The 23,276-nt window shown below is 41.3% G+C and overlaps 1 protein-coding gene and 3 non-coding genes across 5 annotated transcripts; all 4 read right to left on the reverse strand.

Annotated features, from left to right (window-relative positions):
• Positions 1-14,395: 14,395 nt before the first annotated feature.
• RPS12 (ribosomal protein S12) lies at positions 14,396-18,418 on the reverse strand. Of its 2 annotated transcripts, XM_030945733.1 has the most exons (6): positions 18,323-18,418; positions 18,132-18,183; positions 17,599-17,715; positions 15,807-15,909; positions 15,244-15,345; positions 14,396-14,490 (listed from the first exon to the last, which is right to left on the reverse strand). In XM_030945733.1, the coding sequence occupies exons 2-6, from the start codon at positions 18,143-18,145 to the stop codon at positions 14,428-14,430; spliced, it is 399 nt and encodes a 132-aa protein (XP_030801593.1). In that variant the 5' UTR covers positions 18,146-18,183; positions 18,323-18,418; the 3' UTR covers positions 14,396-14,427. The 2 variants fall into 2 exon arrangements, with proteins under 2 accessions (XP_030801593.1, XP_030801594.1); XM_030945734.1 differs by lacking the exon at positions 18,132-18,183 and having other exon boundaries at positions 18,323-18,357.
• LOC115902865 lies at positions 14,834-14,968 on the reverse strand. The gene has a single exon (XR_004060658.1). It is a non-coding gene; the product is annotated as a small nucleolar RNA SNORA33 (small nucleolar RNA).
• LOC115902866 lies at positions 15,412-15,498 on the reverse strand. The gene has a single exon (XR_004060659.1). It is a non-coding gene; the product is annotated as a small nucleolar RNA SNORD100 (small nucleolar RNA).
• On the reverse strand, positions 16,792-16,866 carry LOC115902856. The gene has a single exon (XR_004060650.1). It is a non-coding gene; the product is annotated as a small nucleolar RNA SNORD101 (small nucleolar RNA).
• Positions 18,419-23,276: the final 4,858 nt, after the last annotated feature.

Here is a 23,276-nt window from a genome sequence, read left to right on the forward strand (position 1 = left end):
CAGACCTGATTTAACAGTTTCCACATCACCTTCCACTGAAACCCATAAGAACAAAGGGCCCAAGTGTGTATTTACTAATTCTTCCTTTAAAAATAGAGGCAGCCACAGTGTGTTCACATTTACTCACAGTTATTAAGCTGACTTTCAGCATTGCCAACTGGACACATGGATTTTGCAGTCTCATGGACTGCAATCTGAGCTTTGAGATATATTCAGGTTGCACACTGAGAGCAGAACTGCAGCTTTGGACAGTTTTTAGATGGCTGTGCTCAGGGTAAAGCAGCCATTTGGTACTGTGTACACACTATTTTTAAGCACTGACCTTGCCTTTGATTTCCTTCCAATGCCTACCCCCACATACAGCCCACTAACCAAGCACAATCCACTTCTTTCTGTGTGGTGATTCCTGAGGTTTTGTTGCTGGTCTGCTAGGGGGTTTTTTTGGAGTTTTTTTGGAAGGGAGATTCTCTCTATTCTTACCAAATTTGGAGAACAGATAAATACTAGTGGCTGCTAGTCAGATTCCAGCAGACAAAACCACGGAGGAAGGAAACAAAAGGTTGTTCAACTCAGGCTTTTCCTGTAAAATATTAAGCCAGGCCTACTTAACTGAGGTACTCTGACTTAGCACTGGCCTGAGGTGTCTTTGTTCACAGTACCATGAGGGTCCATGCACAAGAGGCATGCAGGCACCTGGACCAGTCTTCAAGAGCTCCCCTTGCAGATCTGGAGGAGTGGATGCTTCATTTCACTCATCATTTAAATATCTGCTTTAAGATGAGATAAAGTGACCCCATTTGTGTTTTCCATCGGCCACAAGGAGAGTCAGGGGTGCTTACTGTACCTTGTAGAGGTTTGGTAAACCAGTCTTGAAGTCATAAACAGAGACACCAAGGGAGAGATGAGGGACCTTACCAGAGGAATCTCAATAGCCTTCCTGGTATTCTGTCCCATGGACTGCTTCTGCATTTTACTTTAGAGAGTTATTTAAAAACAAATGCAAACAAAGTCTCAAGAAATTACTGGGACATAAAGGACCAAACTTTTCTCCCTATTCCCAGTCCAGGATTGTACACATTAAACTACAGATCTCCAGGCCACCCCTCCTTCTTGCTTCAAGATTTCAACGTTTACACTGCACAGGTCCAGCTTCAGCAGGACTGGGGAGACGCAGCCTACACAGATGGATAGAAAAGGCTGGATTAGTTCAGAAGATAAAGCAGTTAAAATCACTATTACAGAAACTTTCTAACACAGGAAAAATAATAGAATGGATATTTATTTGCTGGAATAAAAATATACCAAATTAAGATACTGTACTACACATCTTAAAGTACTTAAAGATTTCATATTTTTAAGCACAAGGGAGTGTGAAACTCTGACATCATTATTATTAAAGTCAAGAAAGAGGTCGGTAGAGATAATATGAATGTTTGCAAGTACATTACCTTCTTGTAAGAGGGAAAGGTGTATGCACATCTGCACTTATATGTGTGCAAAACATATATAAGTGCAGATGGGGGGGAGTGGGGGAGTTAGGAAAGGAAACAATTTAATTTTTCTAGACTCACCAGAAAAAAAAAATTAGATTATGGTGTATTTTTCCTAAAAAAAAAAAATTAAAAGCTGTAAAATAACAACGGAGAAATTTCTTCTTTGCATCGGCACAGATTTCTAAAGGCTAACTATAGGCTATAGTTTATAATACGATGAATTTGTAAATGTTTTCATGAGTAAAACAAAGAATATTATCTTAATTAATTGGAAAAAAATTAAACTACAGCTAAAAGCAAATATTACCTGCTTGATGCAAATGGCAGCAGTTGGCATGACTTTATGCATAGCTCATATTTAAAAATTAGCTCGTATTTAAAGCTTTAAGGATCTGTTTGTGTTTCTCATAGCCCTCCTGATTGCCTTAATGTTATTCTACCACATCGTTCTAAATATGGGAAGTTTACTTGGAAATGTTTATTTCTTTTTTTCAGTTCACCACAATTTCTTGAGATAATTGTTTTAACATTGCCTTTATGGGTGGGCTGTTCCAAGGTCAGTGTGGCACATCAGAATTTTCTTGAGAGAACCTGTTGAATTTCTTTGTGACTTTTCTCCCAGGGCCCAAAACTTTAAAAATTATGTTCTTTTCTTCCCTGAGGTTAGAAATGAGAGCAATGAAAGCTACTGGCCTTCTATGCAATCTAGTCACAGCTTCTTCAAGGCATTTTCTTTCCCTGTGTTCTTTGTTTTATGAGTTTTCTCTTAGCTACCCAAATAATTTTCAAAAAGTTTCAGCACAATTTCACTAGTAACTGCTCAATAACTATCAGTGAGTGGACTTTAGGTTTTCCAGACCTTTCAGATGGCGCAAACTGCCTTCAGATCCAGGAACCATTGCAGCCAGAAAAAACTGTCTCCTTGGAGATGGAGGCTGTGAGAGAACACAGGGCTTCCTACAGGGACCAGGGAGACATTGCTTGGATAAATTTTTGTAGGTCTGAAGAAAATTAATTCATAATCCAGTTATAAATGAGCTCACCATCTACATAAACCTGCTCAAGGAAACCAGAGTTAGCACACACTGACACTCTCCTAAACCCAGACACTGCAGCAGTCACAACCATGAATCATCAAAACCATGAACCTCTTGTTGGCACATCATATGACTATCAAAGTACAGGATGATGGCAAAGTTGTTTGGAGGTCAATTTATCAAATATTCTGATTAAATTAAATGAAACTTCTGCTCTATTATTAGCAGTAGATGGTGACTTTGTGTACAAATTTTTGATCCATGATACATAAATCTAACACAACATAGTCTGTGTCCTAAAGGTATGTAGAAGAAACCCACCAGAGAAATAAAAAGCCACAATGCCCTCACTACCCTTTGGAGCTGGTGATTTGAGGGACTGATTTTCTCTACACTTCATAGCAGTCACTGGCAAAGCTGGGAAACGATTCAAGACCTGTGTCCTAGCCATAAAACCAGCTTGCTCTCCTGACATGGAAAGAAACAGGAACATGCCAGAGATGCAAAGCAAATGCCAAGTTGTAGAATGGGCCCCTGATGTATTTTTCTCCCTGGAGAGAGATTAAAGCCTTGCAGTACTTATAAACACCTGCCTAATGATGACAGAATTGAATTTATTGCTTCTAGCAGCAAAAATGCCTCAGAAATAAGATACTAGATGCCCTATTGAGATCATCCAAACAGCATGTGTTGTAGTTATCACAAACTTCAGGTGATAGCCCGAGACATCTGCTGCACATGTACAATTTGGTGAACGCTAAGGCACAGCTTGTAGAACTCTGCCTGCAACTCTCCGGAGACTGTAAAGTAGCTGAGACATGATAAGACTTGAAAGAACACCTCACTTCATGATCCTCCATCACTACCCCTGCACAGCAGCTCCAGTGGAAGCACTGCCAAATGCCTAAGCTGTGCACCTTCTCCTTCAGTTTATCACACTCTTAGGTTAGTGAAAACACATTTCTGAGGCTGGGATAATCAGTTTGAACAGTGATCTTAACACAGAACTGCTGCACCTTTTCCTTTGGGAATCAACTGTCCTCCAAAAGCACTTATGCCACAAAGTATTTCTAAAAGAAGGCTGGGCTTCAAAAATGTTAATCAAATGCAACATTTTAAACAAAACTTTCTAATCCCTCTTGACACATGTACAAGGTCAAAAACCAAAGCTGTGCCATAACCAGCATCCATAAGAACAAGTAATATCACACCTATACAAAAAAACTTTCCATCTCTACCATGTGTAAAATTGGTATGAGTAAAGGCAATATCCATTAAACTAAATTTGACAGCGATGTTAAAGGTGAGGAACTATAATTTATATATTGCCTATAACACGGTCAAATTCCTGGTAGAAATGGCAAAACAATCTAAACCACAGCCACCCGATATTGTTGGATTTCTTTTCTCTTATTAGAAAAAAAAGTTTTCATGACTTTTTATTGATAGAAGATGTAATCAAAATGGTCCCTTTTGACTGGAGAGATTTAATCATGCAGGTTGAGGAGCAACCCTCTTTGCAGGTCATAAATTATGTGAAAAAGATCCATGTTTATTTATTTTCATTTCTTCTCCTCTGGACAAAAATCCCTATTTTATTATCTGGAACAACTGGCAAATATTTTAAAATATGGTCCTTACAAATTTAGCTTAATTCCTCAGATGTCAGGCCAACAACAGCTAAAAGAAAAAACCAAATAAATTCTTGCCCCGTTCACCCTTTCACCACCTTCACAATCCTGTTCCTCTCAGGAAAACTTAAGAGAACTGGTGAACATTGCAGTGTGCCAGAGAAGTCAGTACACACAGGCTATTTTAGATCAAAGGGAGAAATGCCTTCTGAAGTGCCAAGAGCTTCCTTGCTATTATACCAAACAGAAGTACCAGTTCATCTTTTCTAATGGATTAAATACTATGGAGAGAGAATGTATCTAATAAGGGCAGAGCTGGGTGACTAAAGACATTATGGGCTGGACAAATACAACTTTCAACTCCTTTTGGAAATAGCCCATCCTGGTGCATGAAAGTGACATATTTGCAGGGCAATAGAGAGCACATGCCAACTTCAGCCCTGGATCAACTTCAGCCGGTAGAAGAAAAGTAGATCCAAAAACGATGTAATTCCCAGGATAACATTGTCACAGAAGGTGCATCCACTACAAAACCAGAGCAAGCTCAGAAAGTAAGAAGCTCAAGGACATTTTAACACAATTTCCCACAAATAAAGATAGAAAGATAATTGCATAGATATATTCATGGTTCTCATATTTTTAATTCAAATGTTAACAAAAAAAGGTTTTTTACTTCTTTTACTTCTGAGCCACCCTCAGTCTGCTAGACTGCACCTTTGAGCTGTTTGCTAATCAAACAGATTCCTAAAAAGTCTTGCTCCCTGACTTCCAAAGGATTGTAACAGCTACCTCCTCTTGACTTGCTTTCTCTGCAAGTACTGGTTTCTTTTGTACCTTTTTAAGTCTGTGGCCTTGAAACCAGAGGCTTTAGGCAGCAATTTGAGCTCTTTTAGCACTCCAAGGGCATGCCCATCTGATCTTTTTCTATCAGAAATGCTCCATGTGGTGAGACCAATGTCCATCACCCAGGCTTCTGTCTCCCACAGTGGCTGTTGCAGAGGTGGCTTAGGGAGAGCACATGAAAAAAGCCACTATCTGAAATCTAACCCTCATGCTCCTTCTGCATCCTGCTGTTAGATTTCAGGTGTTAGAGGGAATATCACTGCCTTCCCAATAGGATCTGGTTTGCACCTTTTATCCATTAATTTGTCTAATCTGTTTTGAAACTCTTGATATGTTCTGACTTCACACTTTCTTGCAGCAGCCAGTTTTAGGAGTTTATTACAGGCTTTGAAGAAAGGCACTTTTAAAAACCTGTTTTAAATTACATCCGATCAGTTTCAATACATGTTCCCTGATCCAGTACTGTAGGATTTGGTAAACAAGTTTAGCACTCATCTTCTGTACTGCCTTCTTGATGATGTAAATCAGCTTCATCCCTCTTCAGCTTTCTCTCCAAACTGAAGTGAAACCATAAGCCTATTACTTTTTTTGCAGCAAATTTAGATGCCCTTTCTTTTATTTTTTGGTTTTTTTTGAGAAAAAATATGCCCTTCTTGAGATGCAGAGACCAATTGTAGGTGATACTCAAGGTGTGAAGGCACAAAGATTTTCTACATTGGCAAAACATACTCTTTGGTCTTGCTCTCAGCACCATTCCTGATATGGGCAATTTTAGCTGCAGGTACACATTGAGACAATGCTGACAGAGAACTGCTAACTCAGCATGGCTTGGACTGTTCTAAACCACCACAGAATTGTTTTGGAGATGTTTAAATTAACTCCAAACAAGAGGCTAGATCACACAGCCAGACAGGGTAATGCCATGCAGAGGCGCTTGCTTAAGCCCTGGAAGATTTACAGCTGCACAAAGGCAGTTGCAAACTCCTCCTAGATTTGGTAGCAGCTTGTCCATCTAGGATGCCTACAATCACAGCACATCAGGTAGAGCAGGCAGGTCAACAGCCCTCCTGTGCATTTGAAATGTCTTCAGAACAGTACCTCTCTTTTTGGGAGCCTTCTCCTCTCTCCTCCCAAGCTCTGTATCCAATGTGAACAACATCTGCACTCCATGTACAACAGCGCTAATAATTACAAGAAAAAAATTACAGACTAGCAAATTCTCCACAATTTAAGACTTGTTTTCAGCCACCAAGAAACCTTACCAGTATCCCATCTGAAGGGCAAGGCATAGCTGTTATGTGATAGTGGAGGATGGAAAGTATGAACAACTTCCTCCTCACCCTGTGCTGCATGTCTTCTCCCTCCCTATGTATGCCACTGATGCACCTCAGAAAATATTTATGAGTTCTCGTTCAAATACTTCAGCTGATAAATTTAATATCATATTCCCTGGGGTAAGCAAAAAATAAAATATTGCATTGGCCTTCGCACATGTGGATATTATATTACTTTACAATGAAACCCAGCAAGCTGCACATTACAGTTTTTACCACAATCTCCTTGGTAGGAATGTTTCAAATACATTGCATATGTGTGAATACAATATAAGCATACTGAAACGCTTTGAACACTGTAATACATCAGACACTTGAGTCAGGGAGGGAAAAGAAAAAAAAAGAAAAAGCCTTCACCAATCTTGGCTCTTATCTCAAGTCTGTGCTGCTCCTATATGTGTTTGACAATGGGGTTCTTGGTCTGATGGATGGCGCTGCTTACAACACACAAAGTGAACTTCCAAACTGGATCCACATCCCCCAAACCTGCTAGCTTGTTCATCAAGCATCTCTGTGAAGGAAAGCAGACGAGAGTGCTTGCCCTGTGTGGTATAGCTCCCACAAAAACGGATTAAAGGTGTCGCAGCTGTACAACAAAGTCCTCGGGTTTAGCAAACACATTTCCACACACCCTAAAAGCCCCAACACCTGACGTGCTGGGGTTTTACAAGGCTGCAACGCTGGAAAGTAGGCATAGAAGCCGGCAGCATTCAAAGGCATTAAAGAGTCACATTCCACATGGGCTTCCTGCGCGGCGAGCCCGCCGGGATGAGCGCGGCCGGCACCTGCTCCCGCCGGCCCGGGCTCCCTCCCGGCCGGGGCTCGGCTGCCACCTCCTGCCCGGCCCGGGAAGCGCCGCCGGGCCCCGCCGATGTGCCCGACGCCAGCCAGCCCCAGCACGGGCACCCGGGACAAGCGGAACGGGGTCTGGGCTCCCCGGCCTCCCAAACGGGACTGCTTCTCCATTCTACACTTTGGGAAATTACAACTCATAAGCTACAAGCACCCGTCCACGCAGACCTCCCGGTCTGAGACTCTTCTAAACTCTGTTTTTCAGGAATAAAGCACTCTTGGTAGCTTTCTATGCTTAAAACATAGAAAGAAGTGAAAAATAGTAGATGTCCATATGTGTGAGCATTATTCATTCCTAAAGAACAAAGCAAAAAAGGCAAAGTTGGTGCATCCAAGGAATGAAAACACATGGTCAATGAACATTTCCAAATGGCTTACCAACCCCCACACAGGAGCTTGGTGGCACAAATATTCATCACCTTTTTTAACCATAAAAAACACAGTCTTTATTTGGGTTTGTTGGGGCTGGTTTTGAGCAGGGGGGTGGTTGTTTGGTGGTATTTCTAATTTTGTTGTTTGGTTTATTTTTATACACTGCAGATTTCATCCCAACAGAACCGTGGGTTGTTCTTAGGGTCTGCTGGTTTGCCTTCAAATTTCCTGATGCAACTGTAGAAAAAACAGCATATAACTGCATGTTTAAATAACACACACGCCAAGAGACTTTAATAGGATGGCACACACAGCCTTTCTTTCCCACCTAATACTATCTTGAGCCTCGTAATCTACCTTTAAAATGGCACACCCATGTGTCTGCATGCGCACATCTTTGCTCTTCCACTCTTCTTGACAGTTGTTCTCTCTATGCCTTGCCACTCATTTTACAGATTTTTATTGGCAAGAAATCAAGGGTGAGAGAGAGAGGGTTACCTCGAGGCTCACAGACAGATTGTCTCTGTCTCATTGACTTAGCCTCTTGCAATTGTTGCTCTGCCTCCACCTGCTACCAACCATGTTGACCAGTCTGCCTCTTCTTAATATAAGAAAAATCACTCAAAATACATGATCAAACAGTAGCTTTAGGGGTGTTTTCACACAATTACAAGTAGAAGAGGCACATATACTTCCAATAACTTTCGTCTGAAAAGGACATGAATGTGGTCTTGAGGGTCAGATAGAATGATGATGCTGTTCACAATGAACAAGAAAGGATCAAGATATACTGGTTTTAAAAGAAATTGTATAAACTGTCATGCTGAAAAACAAAGGGTAGATTACCATGAGGGAAGAGTCAGAACCAGCTGAGATTTTTATTTGGAGGAGTGGAAGTCAGCCTCTGCAGAAACAGGATTTGAATTTACATGGTTTTTTCAAGTACAGTAGCTTGCTAAATTCCGTGCTTGTAAAGGTACTTGTACATGTGCTGACAAACATTCTTTTTTGCTGCTCTGAAAACAGCAAAGCTGAAAGGTCTTACTTGAATTTTGTCCATTCAAATACATGGATGAAAAGGAATACATACCATAGCTCTATTGACATATGAACACTTTTATATATATGGATATCTAAGGGTGTTTCATTTTTTTTGTGGAGGGGTTCTACAAAACATGACCTCAATTCCTTAAACACATAGTCTTAAAACTAGAAATCTTTTGGTTTTTTTCCTCCATTTGCCTTCCTAAACCTGTCCTAAGCATCTGTATTATGTTATCCAACACACTGGCTGCTAACAATACAATCAATACAAAAGGTTACGTAGGGGTCATGGATTTTTTTCTGCCCTCAAAATACAAAGCTTATTTTAACAGGGATTTGACTGCTTTCACTGCAGAAAATGTCTTAGAACCACTCAGGTGAGAAGGAAAAATAAAGCATACTGGAAGTATGATTTTTTTTTAATATGAAAAGAGGTAATTTAATAAACATTTTTCTGCACATCCACATAAAACACATTTTTTTAAGTTTCAAAACTTTATCATAAATTTTAAAGAGCAGGAACCTGGAATGCCAGGAACTGACATAAATACCTTTTTCATCACTTTTGGAAAATAGTATCTGTCTGCTTACACATTAGTGTATTTTAGAACACCAACATACTAACTCTATTGTTCTGCTTCAAAGTGTAAAACTCACCTTACCTCAGACCTTAGTCAGACTACAGCAATGATTCCTGACACTGACTGAGCTATAGGACAAGCTAGGTTAATTTGTACCTAAACATTTACTCCCTTGTAGATATATTTTTATATAACTGTTTTGTGCCTCTTAATCTTTCAGCAATAGGAAATACTAGATATCAATAAAAGAATTTTTAAACAAACCCATCAAGTACAGTCCTGTTGCAGCTTACCAATACAATCCAAATTGTGTCTGTATTGTAAATTTATTTTAAGTTTTTCAAAAGCATACTTGTTACTTTAAGTATCCCCATTTCATGTAATATTGTGTTGCTCAGAGGTCTCAGTGAAAATATTTTAAATACTTCTACTTACAAACTATAAAAAAATCCCTCCTAACTGTTTTTGAGTTGGAGAGGAGGGGAAAAGCTCCTTACAACAAAGTGATTTTCAGATTAGTTTGCATTAGTTCATAGAATATGACTCTGACACTTTCAGAATGGAAAGGAGGAAGCATGGTAACAAATGGCTGAAAGTTTAGATATTTGTATAGTGATTTACTTCTGTAAAAGATTGTATCATAATTTAGAGTAGATCATGTACATGAAGCAGTTGATGTCCATGGTTTTTGTGGGGGACTTTCATACAAAAATAATGCCAGTGCACCAAGAAATTATGAATGCATAATGTGGGATCATTACATACAACACATTCCATCTGCTAAATTTTTTAAAGAGAATCTCAAAACAAACATTTGTTTGCTGACCAATGGCTGAAAACATTTCTGTGTATTTACTTAAATGCCTAAAACCATTGAAAAAATAATTTGCCATTACTTCTGCTTTCCTTAAGGCTGAAAAATACAAACCACATCTGATTTCACCTAACATCTGCTATCTGGTTCAATGGTCTTGATGCCTAAGACTTTTAGCTGTTTGTATTTTTCATATATTTGTAGCTTTGTAGATTGCTAATGCATGGCTGTAGCTCCTAGTAATTTTCCTGTTCTCTTTCCCTACATTTAGGAGCAATAAGCTAACCTCCTAAACACATTCCTAAAATATTGTTTAGTCTTATTCCAATAAGAGAATCAACTACAAGGATGTTCTGTTATACAACCAGAATCTGGACTAGAGATAACAGAACTGGGGCAAAGAAGCAGTGGGCTGCATCCAGTGGGGCAGTACCCTAGGAATTATTAGCGAACCAACCAACCCTTTAACTGGACAATATGTGATAGGTACACTAATCAATTAACCTTATAAAAATAATAGAATTACTGTGCCATGTTCAGTTTTTGCCATATCATGTACTTGAAAGCTTTTAAGTAAAGGTTTGCTTTTATGTTATCACTCTAAAGGTGTTAGGGAAGATTTGTGCTATTTTCCAGGCAACAGTCTAACACAAATTACAAATCTTACTAAGGCTTCACATCCCAAACATATAATGTCCAAGAGATCTTCAAGGCTGACAAATAGATATATGTTTAGAATTCCTTCACATCCTTGGATGAGAGACCTTTGTAAAGTCTTCAGGAAAGGGAGCAGGCTTCAGGGACAATGCTTGCATCAGATTCAGGAACACAGACACCTCAGGAACACTGGCTTGCAGCTTTTTCAAAATGAACAAGGAACAAAATCAGACAGGTAGAGGCAATTCTTAACCAGAAATGTTATTAAACAGAAAATATTGGGGCCTATGCCTAATTTTTAAAGGATATTTTGTGGCTTATTATTAAATATATATGTGGGATTAATTCTCACCCTTCATAAAGTACTTAATGCATTAAATAAGACAGGAACATCACTTAGCAAAGCAAACAATGCTCTCCAGATTAATGGCTGAAGCTCACAAAAGTGCTTGTGCAGCAGCAGATTTGCAGCTGACAAGCCCTGATGACCCACCACTTGTGCTACTGCAAAGCACACCAGCACATTGTGAACAAGCTGTCCTAAAACAAGATTACCTTCAAGTGAGCTCTCAGGCTCACACATCAGAAGCACACACATCCTTTTAACCAGAAGCAGCAGAGCAGCAGTGCCATTATCCCAGACTCCAAGGGACTGCAACAGCGACATATACACTGTCATGGAAACAGGGGAGGTCAAGTATAACCTATTCTCCCTACGGGAGCTGCAGTCAGGCCCCTGACTCCATCAAAGCAGGAACTGTGCAAATGTGGAGCCACTGCTGCTGTACAGATACTCGAGCTTTTGTGATCTACAGCAAAACACACAGACAGAAAATACTAGTGGTCCGGATGACACAGGTGGTTCTAAAAGAAAATGAGCTTAAATGGTTTCAAGACTTTTATGATCATAAAGGATGTTCTCAAATGCTCTCTGGGAGTCTGTTGACACCTTCACAATGACTTACCAGAATTTCTTCAAAGGACTTAATTGGCTTTCTACTTCATGGTGAAACATATTTTAGGCCTGTAAACACCTACCCTTCCATACAAAACCACCCAAGCCTGCTATTTCAGTTCAGAAAACAAAAGATAATTCTGATGCTTTTGCCAACCAAAAGCCACAAAGCATACATCATTGAGCAAACCGTTCTGTGTTATTCCAGTTTCAAAAGGAAAACATTGGGAGTGACATTAAATATGATGAACAGAGGAAAAGTCAGGATCAGACCTGGAACCCTAACTCTGAAGTCTTTATCTTCCATTACTATGTTTAGTGCTGTCCAACCACATCTATTCTGGAGATCATCAATGTACCCCTTTGGGCAGGGGGGTGCAACCTCAAGTAGAATCCCAAAGCCTACTCCTCCAAAATCTTACCTGAAATCCTGCAGCACATATAAAAATCAGTACATCTTCTACAGTTAAACAAAAAATACTCTTTATCAAGAAGGCATGAAGATATTGGCTCTCTTTAGTCTACAAAGCAGAGGCCTCAGAGAAGCATTTAATAAGTGAAGGACTTGCAATCACTTCTTTGCCTCAGCCAGTTTAGAAAAATAAAACATTTATTAAATATCAAGATGAACCAAAACCCTTGGGTGGAATTCCAACCTCAGGAAATTTCTGAAAATAAACCAAACCCTAGGGATAATTTTAAGTAAAAAGCATGAAGCAAACTTAATCAGTTCTCCAATGCTTACTGTGCATAAGTTCCAGGGTCACTTGTAACACTTAATTTCCTGAAAAAGTCCTAATTTGAAACCTAAGCATTTTGATAAGAAAATTTAGATTTCAACCTAAATCCTTCTTTAAAAAAAATTAGGAAGTGTTGATTCTATTCCAATGAAAAAAAATTGGCGTGAAACGAATGAATACTAGGCCATTCCCTAGTATTAACATTCATTGCTATGTAAAATGGTATGGAAACACTAAAATATATAACATTCCTGAATGTTTGCTGAGGTGTCATTCCACTGCAAGAAAAGAAACACTGCCTAACAAACTTGCTTGTAAACTGCAGCTCCCCTTACCTGAATCCCTTCACAGCAATTAAGAGGAAATGCAATAATCAGCTAGCACTAATGTTACCATTACACTGGTATAAATCAAGCACAAAACAACATTTTGATGTTACTTTTTTCACACCAAGTTAAAACATGTTAAATGAGTATTTTGCAAACCCAAATAGTTTTTGTGTTCGCTGGACTCTTCTCAACTTGGTTGCAGGCTTAACACATATGATTTAAATAATGGAACAAATTATGTTGGAAATGATCAAACCATGTTCTCACGTGTCACATCTACAGGGGTTATAACTGCCTTAAAGACTACTGATTCCATTTCCCTGGCATTTTCCAATGCCTGACTGTATTTCCTAATACCTCACCAGGCCATTGTCTCTTAACCTGTAACTTGCTACTTCAGAGACAAGACTCCCACCTCATTACAACCTTTCAGATGGCTGTAGAGTGGCATGGGGTCTCCCAAGCCTCCTCCAGGCTAAATAACCTGCTTCCTAACTGGCCCCAGACCCTTCACAAGATTTGCCATCCTCCTTTGAACAAACTAAAGTATCTTGAGAACATGCATTAGTTTAGCAGGATACAGACCTCACATATTTGATCAGGTGACCTTATTGAGTACACCTGAAAATGTTACTATAGAAACTTTCTCAACAACCCAAGTCACCCAGAACTAGCTACTACAAAGTAGTAGACAGAGCCAAATCTAAAGAGACCCTTCAAGAGCCTACAGAAGAGCTGTAAGAAAAGTGCATCTGAGCCCAGCTGGAGAAGATGCCTGCCTTCACTCTCACACTTATGACTAAGGGTATCAAGAGGGGTTATACACTATAGTAAAAAATCTAAGCTTAAGAGCCTGAAAACAGATAAACATTCCCATCTCCTCAGCCACAGGTGCTCAGTCCCAGATACTCACATTCATATCTTACAAATCAGCATAATCAGCAATTCCTTATGACTCACTCCACTTATGAGCTATTCGGCAGAAAATTTATGACACATGAAACAACTTGCAGGAGGGTAACAAAACACACCAGTCCGAATCCCTTCCTTCCAAAAAACACAAGTTCTGAACTACAGAAACCAAAACACTGGGCAAGTTAGGAGGTTAACACTGCCTAATTTGAGCAAATGAGAAATTAATTACTTGGCTACCCTACCTATTGAGAACTACAGAATCAGATCTACAAGTGCATGACATACTAGTTAGAAGATGCTATCATCCACAATTTGAGGCAGAGGAACAAGTAAAACACATTGTGTCCATTAACTTCCTTGGAGGAATTAAGAAAGCATTTATAGAAATCCTGCAACATCTTAGAAGAATTGGGAAACATTTAAGGCTGTTCTTCTCATTTGTCTTGGTAGGAGGACCCAAATTTTTGTCACAGAGGCAGCAATACTTTAGATAAGTTACTCAAAATCCTAAAAATACAGACCAAAGCACCACCAGGCAAAGACAGTATTAAACTATCTGCATTATTGCAACTTGAATCTGTGCCATGTTCTAGCTGGTAACTTCTGGAGTAGAAAGAGAAAACAAAATTATCCTAAAACAGGAATAGTGGCAGGGATCCCCATGATCTTTTTAGCAAACTGACTTAGTTAAAATACTAATAAATCACACCAACAAATGCAAAGTTTTTTGCATCTTCTGACGCTACCCTTTGCAACTCAAAAGAACTGTTCCACAGACACCAAATCATTAATCACACATACACTAGACTGGTTCAAAATTTATTTGCCATTCATTTCTTGCACTTGAAGTACTCTTCGATGACATCTTTGGCCTGAGATTCCTTGCCATAGTCCTGTAACACAAAACAACCCACTGTTAATGTAAAGACAGACCCATCCTAAATTTCACAAACTGTTTTTTGTAAGGACAAATGGGATTCTGACACTTTTTTAAAAGAAATTTCCAAAATTCCACACAAGTAAGCTCAAGTAACCTGCCAGTTTTCCCCCTGCTCTTTAATAAGACTATTCTAATAAAGTACAGCTCTATTTCATGCAAATGAATGAATGAAATTTAACATTGACGTCCATTGACAGGAATGCAAACATCTTTTCTGCTTAAGGAAACTAAGTAAAGCATGTGAAAAAATACATAACTATGAAAATGCATGCAGAAGGCACTAGTCTTCATTGTGAAGATGTAGCCATCTCTTGGGACCTCAGAGACCACAAAGTCTTCAAGGCTCGTACTGTGGCTTTACTTTGCCAGTGTAATTGTGAATTAAGCTCCGCAAAACATTTTCAAGTTGAGCGGACACACTGAACTGGCTTTTCTGTCTAAAGCAAAGCTTCCTGTCTTCTAGGTAGGCTCTCCTTTTAATGATTACTGGCAGGTAGGCATAGATACTTTGAGGACACAACAATTAACTTGCAAAATGTACATTAGTAAATAAACATGACAGGGACTATGGTACTGGAAAGCAGCTTCTGTTCACTATCAACAAAAAAAATTGGGAGCTGTATTCAACAATTCCTTATCTAAAGCAACTTCTGGTTTACTACTTATTTTCAGAAGTCAAGAAATAAAACATAATTAGCAATCTTACTTTGACAACCACACAACTGCAGCCCACCACTTTGCGAGGTTTTCCTTCTCTGTCGATCTTGCAGAGACCCACCCATTCGCCCAGCTTCTTGTTGTCATCAACCTGCGCAGAGCACCACACCACATTAGAACTTCCCATTTCTGGCACAGCTGGCTCAGCCCAGAAGCTGCTGTACTGTCAGAAGCATTGGGTAACGGATGGCTGCTTTCCTCACAGGCATCAGCAGAGGGAGCCAAAGTATCATCATCGTACAGCGCGAGCCTCCCTGGAGCCACAGGAATGCTCCTCCCACCCTCCACTCCCAGCAGTAATTTTACTTATTATACAGGACATCAGAATTCATTTTATCTGTGCAAAATAACCAATCCACATCCCTTACCATTTACATCCACAGGTTTTCTACTGTGGAAAAATGACAATCACATAGAACTAGAACAATCTGCTGCTAAGTTCTGCCTAGGCAAGCCACACACAGAATTACAGTAGTGTTCTGAAGGTTCAGCTCTCTACATGCTGAAACAAGCAGCATAACTGTTCCAAACTTTTGTCTCAAGTTCACTCACCTTTATTAAGTTGATCTGATGTTCTGCACACAGTGCTTCAACTAATTTTACATATGTGGGTTCATCACAGTTTGAAGCCAGAACACAGAGATGGGCTTGGCGTCTGAAAAAAAATGAGAACTGACAGATGTAACTATAAGCACTAATTAAAATTTCTTGACAATCAAAACCAAAAATAATTGCATTCAGCACATGCATTTCTAGAGAACCACTTCCTATGCTTTAACTTTTGGTTATGAGACATCATAAGCTTTTAAAATACTAAATATACTCTTGAAGTGATTTGTCACTTTTAATGTTACATATATATACGTTACAGGCTATTCATATATTGTTGGCTTTATCCTCAGATTCTATTCCTGTTTTGAAAGCTTCTAAAAATCCCACTAAATAAATTCTCAGCCATTGAAAAATTCTGATGAGTGCATAAACACCAGGTCCCCCATAGAACTGTCACTATTACAAAGCAACCAAGTTACAAGTCACTTTTTCTTATTTACCACAGATTATAGTAATGTAACAATAAAATTTTAATTACTAAAAGCTTGAATTTTCACACAAAGGTGTTTTTAAGTTCTTCAGAACAATCTTTACTACTTACGTTCAGAGAAGCTGTAATGACAGGGCCCCAATTCTAATTAGGATCTTTGTATACTGTGGTACAATGTTAAGATACCAAAGGGATACCTGACAACAGAGAGAGCTGAGTAGGTCTTCTATGCTTAACCTAATGAAATGTGACCTCTGCAAACAAGGTCAGTTTTCCCTAAAAAGAGCTTCTTTATCAGGAGTGTCACCAGAAACCTTCCCATGCAAGAACCATTGCACACAAATGTGTAGAAGCCTCACACACACATTATCTTAAAACACAGCTTATAAGCAGGAGCTGAACTCAGAAGAACCCACACAAACCAGTTTGTGAGTCACCTAAGCTGCATTCCTCTGCCCCTGTTTAGTGCCTTGTCCCCGAGGTTTCTGCATACAGGTTTGTCAGACAGCAGTTATCACTCACAGGACGAGTGAAGGGGTATCCGACTAACTGAGAAGTCATCACCCAAACACTGCAGCTTTACATTTACACACATTTTTCTTGCAAGGCAAGTACAGATTAGCATATAAACACACACACACACACACACAGGTGTGTATGTATACCTGTATATACAGATATACTTTGCCCTAGAAAAGACCATAACTGATTACCCAGTGACTGGCACATAAGTTCAACATTGTCTTGACATTGCACCTTGACAATTTACTTACTGTTGCAACATACAAAAAAAAGTCAGCAAAAAAAGTACAAGAAAGCCATGAATTTAAGGCTTTTTCCTAAAAACGAAATGAACTCTTCCAGGAAAAGTCTGAAATACATATTAACCCGATTAAAACCATATTAAGTTTTGAGAATAATTACTTCTTAAAATATAAGGCTCTTGAAACCTAGATTTTCATAGCCATATACAGCAAGCACCATTAAATTTGCTTCACAAAACCCATACACCCACAGGAACACCCAGTGGCACTGAGGCCACAAAATGACAGAAACTAATACACCAGATGCGGCTGTTCTTAAATAATCGAGTTTAGCTTTTATATTTTAAGAATCCACTTTTAAGGCCCCAAACCAGAAGTTACAAAAGACAAAAATTACTAGCAGAAAGCTATAATCTTGCAAAAGTTTCAAACTGAACGCCTGAACAAAATGGCCACTGCAGGTGTTCAACACACCTCATCACAAGGTCTCACCCAGTTTTACTATTCACAGCAGAGAAACTGGTGACACCACACTTACTTGTCCAAGGCTTTGGCTGCTTCACGGATACCGCGAGCAAGGCCATCGTGGATAAGCGCGGTCTTCAGCACTTCTTGCAGAGCGGTGTTAACATCCATTACACCTCCAGCAGTAATGCTAAAGAGAAGACACACAATGTTCTGAGCGGGCCTACAACTTTCAACTAAAAGCAAAAGCTTCCCGTTCAACTGCAAGCATCCGGCCGTTAAAAAAGTACAGAAAAAAGCAAGTTAAAGCACTATGCCACAGGAAAACCAGACGAAGGACGAACTTGAGAGAAGCTAAGGCATTAAATCCTCCTGGCGAGCCACCGGGCCATGCTGCCTCCATGCTCCTTTGGGGAGGAGAGGACGCCATGCGCACAGCGGCCCTGCCAGGCGGACCCCGCGCCCATCTCCCGGCCTGCAGGAAGCACGCAGCAGCACCGCGCCGGGGCCTCCACACACGGCACAGCCAGAGCTCCCGAGCCGGACGCGCCACGGAGCGACCCGGCCCCTCCACCCGCCGCCCCCGACGGCCCCGGCCCTGCTCACCCTTCCTCGGCCATGGCGCTCTCGGTGGGTGCGGTCCCCGCCTGGGTTCCTACTGCAAATACAGACACAGGCCGCCCCGGTGAGCGGCGCCGGCCGCCCCGGGGCCCCCGCCCGGCCCGTTCCCGCCGCGATGCCCCGAGGGCCGGGGGGATCCCGCCCGGCCGGGCCCCGGCGCCATCGCTGACACTCACCCGGCACCGCCGCGCGCCGCTGCACAGAGAGGGGGGGCGGTCGCCGCCTCGCGCTCTTATAGCACCACAGGACCCCGGCCTAGGTGCGCGCGTGCGCGGGCCGGGGCTGCCCGCCGCGGTGCCTGATTTTCGGCTTGCCCGCCTCGTGTCCGCGGCAGAGGGAGATTTGTGCAGGTTTGAAACCAAGAGCTGGGAAGTGGTTTGAAACAGAAATTAAAGGATGAAACTGAGTAGCTGTAAGCAATAACTGCAAGGTGGCTTTGTCAAACAAATAATCTATGGGAGATACCTCTGCTGTTACCAATGGCTGACCCCAGCAGTCACAGCAGAGGCCCTTCCTCAATGAGGATTAAATAAAGCCTCACAAGAAACTCGACTTGCTCTTTTCTTGTAGGGAAGGAACGGTGCAAATTAAGTCTCCGAAGGAAAACTATCACCCAAGAGATTCCATAAAAAGGAACTTTGTTCTTTTAATGAAAAAACAACTTTTAAGTGCCTAAAGTATCCATTTGATTTGGAGGAGCAGCCTCTGGGGGGAGCCCCAGCCGGGCAGGGGTCACCTCGGGGTGGGTCACCGGCCAGGGCTCACCTGGGCTGCTTCCCTCGGCAGGACGGGCACCCGGTGCTGCCAAAGCCGTCTGGCCTCACTGACAGCGTCCCTCTGTCGCTGGCAGCCAAGAAATAGGGAACATGGAGAAAACACCCTAATTTCCCTCTCTGCCAGCAGGTCACAACACTGAGCTGTAGATTGGAAGCCTCATAAGTGCGACTGCTCAGCCCTGTTCCTGTCACACATGCACAGGTGGTTCAGCTGATGGCGAGTGCAGCACGGCCACTGCACTGCAATGTGTTCCTTGCTCGGGTGCTGTCAGTCTGACACAGGGCTTTGTCCATCCCAACTGCCTCAGATGGATGACTTGACTGTTGGGTACTCTACATATCACCATCTTTGTGAAAAGTACATAGTGATAAAATGTAAGAGAAGTAGGTAACAAATATTGATAGCCATGGTTTGTGACTAGTGCAATCAAACACATTTGTCACCAGCGCTATCAGCCACCTGTTCCACAATATGTTCTTCCTTGGTCTTCCTGGTGTTGCCAAACAACAGGATGTAGGCTAAATACAGCTAGGGAAGAGACACTGTGCACAAAGCAATTCACTGGAGCTGGTCAGGGCAGAGGGGGACAGAGGGGAAAAGTGGAACCTGCTCAGCTATCTTGGAGCTGCCCCACATGCCCCCAGCTCAGCCTGCACAGCTTCTCAGAGCCTGCCTGGGGAAAGGCCTGGCTGGAGGCTGAAGCACTTCCAAGCTGTATCACTGTGTGATACAGCTCATGTCAACTCTGAGGCAGTCACCTACATTTACACTACAGAGATCTAGAAAGGGCAGAAGGCAACATCTGAGCAAGTCATGGAGAGAGAAGCACAGTATGGGGGCTGTCCTCTCCCACAAGCTGAGCTACCAAGGACAAAGTGGGTAGAAATGACACTGCCCACTGCTAACACAGCAGCCTCTGAGATACATTTGGCACCTCCAGTGCTGCCATGTATTGCTTGAAACTCTGAACTGCAACTCCTGTTGCCATACCCCAGTGTGTTGCAACCACTGCAGTCCCAACATAGATATTCTAATTTAGCAGCTCTTGTGAGACATGTGGTCCTGACTTCTTCCCTCCTTCCTCCACAAGAAGTAGGAACATGTAATTTCCTTTGCCCTGCTCAGAAAGCATGCAAGCACAGCACACACAAATAATACTGCTTGCTTTTTTCCCATCTCTTCAGGGGAGAATATTTTTCCCTATATCCACCCATCACTTAGTCATCCTATACCTTTGAAAAGCCTCAAAGGCACCTAATCTACAGAGTAGTTTTTGTACTGAGTGGAACAATATACCATTATCTCCCCTAAAGGTCTTGAAAGGATAAGAAGTCTTTATGCAGCCTTCAACACATCAATATCTCCAGGAAGTGCTATATACATTCAGCCCAGGAGATGGAAGTATGCACATCTGAAAGCTTTGTATTACAGCAAAAATGATAATAACAGCCAAAGTGTAGTCCAATATTCTAGCAGCCAAACACTAAAAAGCAGTTTTCCTAGAACAGTTGCAAGAAAACAAAGCTGTGCTGAGATAAAAGTTATGTATTTGTAGAGAGGAGGTTTTCATTGGCACTGAACTCTGTGTGGAAATGTTGGTATAGCCTAGTAGGAGTCTGTTATTTTTGTCTAATAACTGATGAAAGCGTGTGATCCTGTTGGAAGGTCTGCTTCATTGCAGTGTGAGCTCAGCATTCATGTGGGTGTTCTGCATGCTGTTGGTACTACTCTACCTGCTCCACCTTTCTGTCCATATTCCTAGTAGCAGTAGCTAATTTCTTAAGCTCTGCATTTTCCCTTGGAGCACCCTGCAGTTCAAATGCTGGCACACAGCCATGGGGAATGACCTGTTTAAACCAAGGATTGCAGTCCTGTGCTAAAAGTACTTCCACTGCACTTGAGGCTGGGTGAGTGGTGTAATATGAGTGCTATAAAATGAGGAGCTGCCAGACGCAGGGTTCTAAAGGGCTGAGGTGGTGTCAGTGCAGATGCTGACCTGCAGCTTCCCTGAGCAGCCAGCCCCAGCAGAGGAACTCGGTCCTCTCAAAATTTGGTTATCTTACAAACAGCATAACATGCTGCCTATAAACTTGGATTTGGGGAGAGGAAGATGAGCTGCTGTCCCATGGCATTCAAGAATTTTTTTTCTCTCCAGCCTGCTGTTCTGAGTGAGCCATTTGGACTCACCATCTTGATGAATATATTTAAAAACCCTTTGGTTATAGCTACTACTCTTTGTGCTTGCCATTCAGTTCCTTGACTCTCCCTGACTGTCTCCCTTTCCAGGCTGGCAGCCTTCCTTTCTTTTTCCACTCTGATCAAAATGGGAATTGAACTTGGGGACTTTTTCAGACGAGCAGTACTGCAGTGAGACTATAATGGTTCACTCTTGTCTCAGCCATCCTCTTCCTGCTCCTTTTCCCCATTATCTCTCCTTGTCTCTTGCTCTGGTAACATTTATCTTCCCCTTGTATTCACCCTGGCAGCCACACCCCATGTCTTCTTCAAAATGTCAGACTACAGGGATGGTTTAAGTGCCATATTGTAAACTGGAGACTCAGGAACTGAATAATGAGCAATTTAGACAGTGGCACAGTGTGGTGAGGCAGCCACATAGGCAGATGAAAGTATCAGGTATTGCAAACTCCCAAGAGGTCCATGGCACTGCTAAATTCTGCACAATAAGTTCTGAATTTCAGTTCTGAACAATCCTTGCAAAAACTTACTTTCATCTCACATCTGTCTCTAGAAACACAAAACACAGGCATGTGTAATAAATAAATGTCATAGGATATCTCATTTTCCTTGCAAAACAGAAATTATTTCTCAGTCCTGTGGAAAGTCAAGCTGGAAGCCTTCTTGTTCTATATCCACAGAAGTTCTGCTCACCAGCCCTGAGGGAGAGGTGTATTTCTCCAGATGTAGAAAAGAACAGCCACCCACGTGCAAGAGATCTCTGTATCAAGTTTCAAGTGCTTGAAGAAATGATGGAAAGGTCGTTCTGGAGTTTCAGAGAGAGGACAAGCTATGGTATTTCAATACCAATTTGAAATTAACTAAGGCCTTGATTCATCATAACTGCACAAAACAGTTTGCTGGTTTCTGTTGCCTTCTACAGATTTTGCATGAGACACTAAAAGGATGTGGTTATCATGTGGTCACATTAGAGTAATTTTAAACTACTTCTCAATAGCATTGTGCAGCTGCTGACAAAAAAAATAATATGATATAAATATGCACTAAGGATTTTCTTGATTGCAATGCAAGTCTTTCTAAGATCTCTACAACTATACAGAGCAATAATAAGGAATATGTATTTCCACATGTGCTGAGCATTTTATAATGTCCTGGATATCTATGAAGGAAGCTACTCTTAATGCAATTGTCCTTCATATGTTTTTACCTTGTGGACTTAAGCCATGAATTTGACTCTATGTCTAGTATTTATAGAGAACTAGTGCTCTAAACCTTGAATTCTACATCCAATTTGGGATCTGAAAGAAAAAAAATACATGTCAATAAAGTTGTTGCAGATGTGACATAACCAAGAAAGGCTTGTATGCTTTGAATATATATATATTTTTATTAGACTTGATAAACTGTTGTAATAGGCTGGTAACAGGTCCTGGTTCAAAGGTTAGCAAGTATTTGTAGCTCTACTGGTTTTGGCTGGGGTAGTGTTATTTGTCATCGCAGTAGCTAGTATGGGGCTGTGTTTTGGATTTGTGCTCTAAACAGTATTGATAACACTGGGATGTTTTAGTTTCTGCTGAGTAGTTCTTGCACAGAGCCAAGGCCTTTTCTGCTTCTCAGCCCACTACAACAGTGAGGAAGCTGGGAATGCACAAGGAGCTGGGAGGGGATTCATCCAGGACAGCTGACCCCAATTGACCACAGGGATATCCCATACTGTATGATGTCATGCTCACCATATGCAGAACTGGGAAAAGAAGAAGAAATGATGTGGATGTGATGGCATTTGTCTTCCCAAGTAATGCTTACATGTGATGGAGCCCTGCTTTCCCTGAGATTGCTGAACACCAATTCCCTGCCTGCCCATGGGAATTGGTGAAGAAATTCCTTGTTTTGCTTTGCTTGCATGCATGGCTCTTCCTTCACCAGTTAAACTGTCTTCATCTCAATGCATAGGATTTCTTAGTTTTGCTCTTCTGATCCTTTGCCCTATCCCACTGGGAGGGAGTGAATGAGAGTTTGTGTGGGGCTGAGTTGCTGGCTGGTGTTAAACCACAATGAAAGCTTACTGAGAATATGTGAAGAATTAACCAACATGTTCTATTAACAAATTTCTTTTGGCAATAATGAGCAGTGCATAAGCAAGGACCTTCATAGGCA

Source organism: Camarhynchus parvulus, chromosome 3, assembly GCF_901933205.1.
Source record: "Camarhynchus parvulus chromosome 3, STF_HiC, whole genome shotgun sequence".
NCBI classification, from domain to species: Eukaryota; Metazoa; Chordata; class Aves; order Passeriformes; family Thraupidae; genus Camarhynchus; species Camarhynchus parvulus.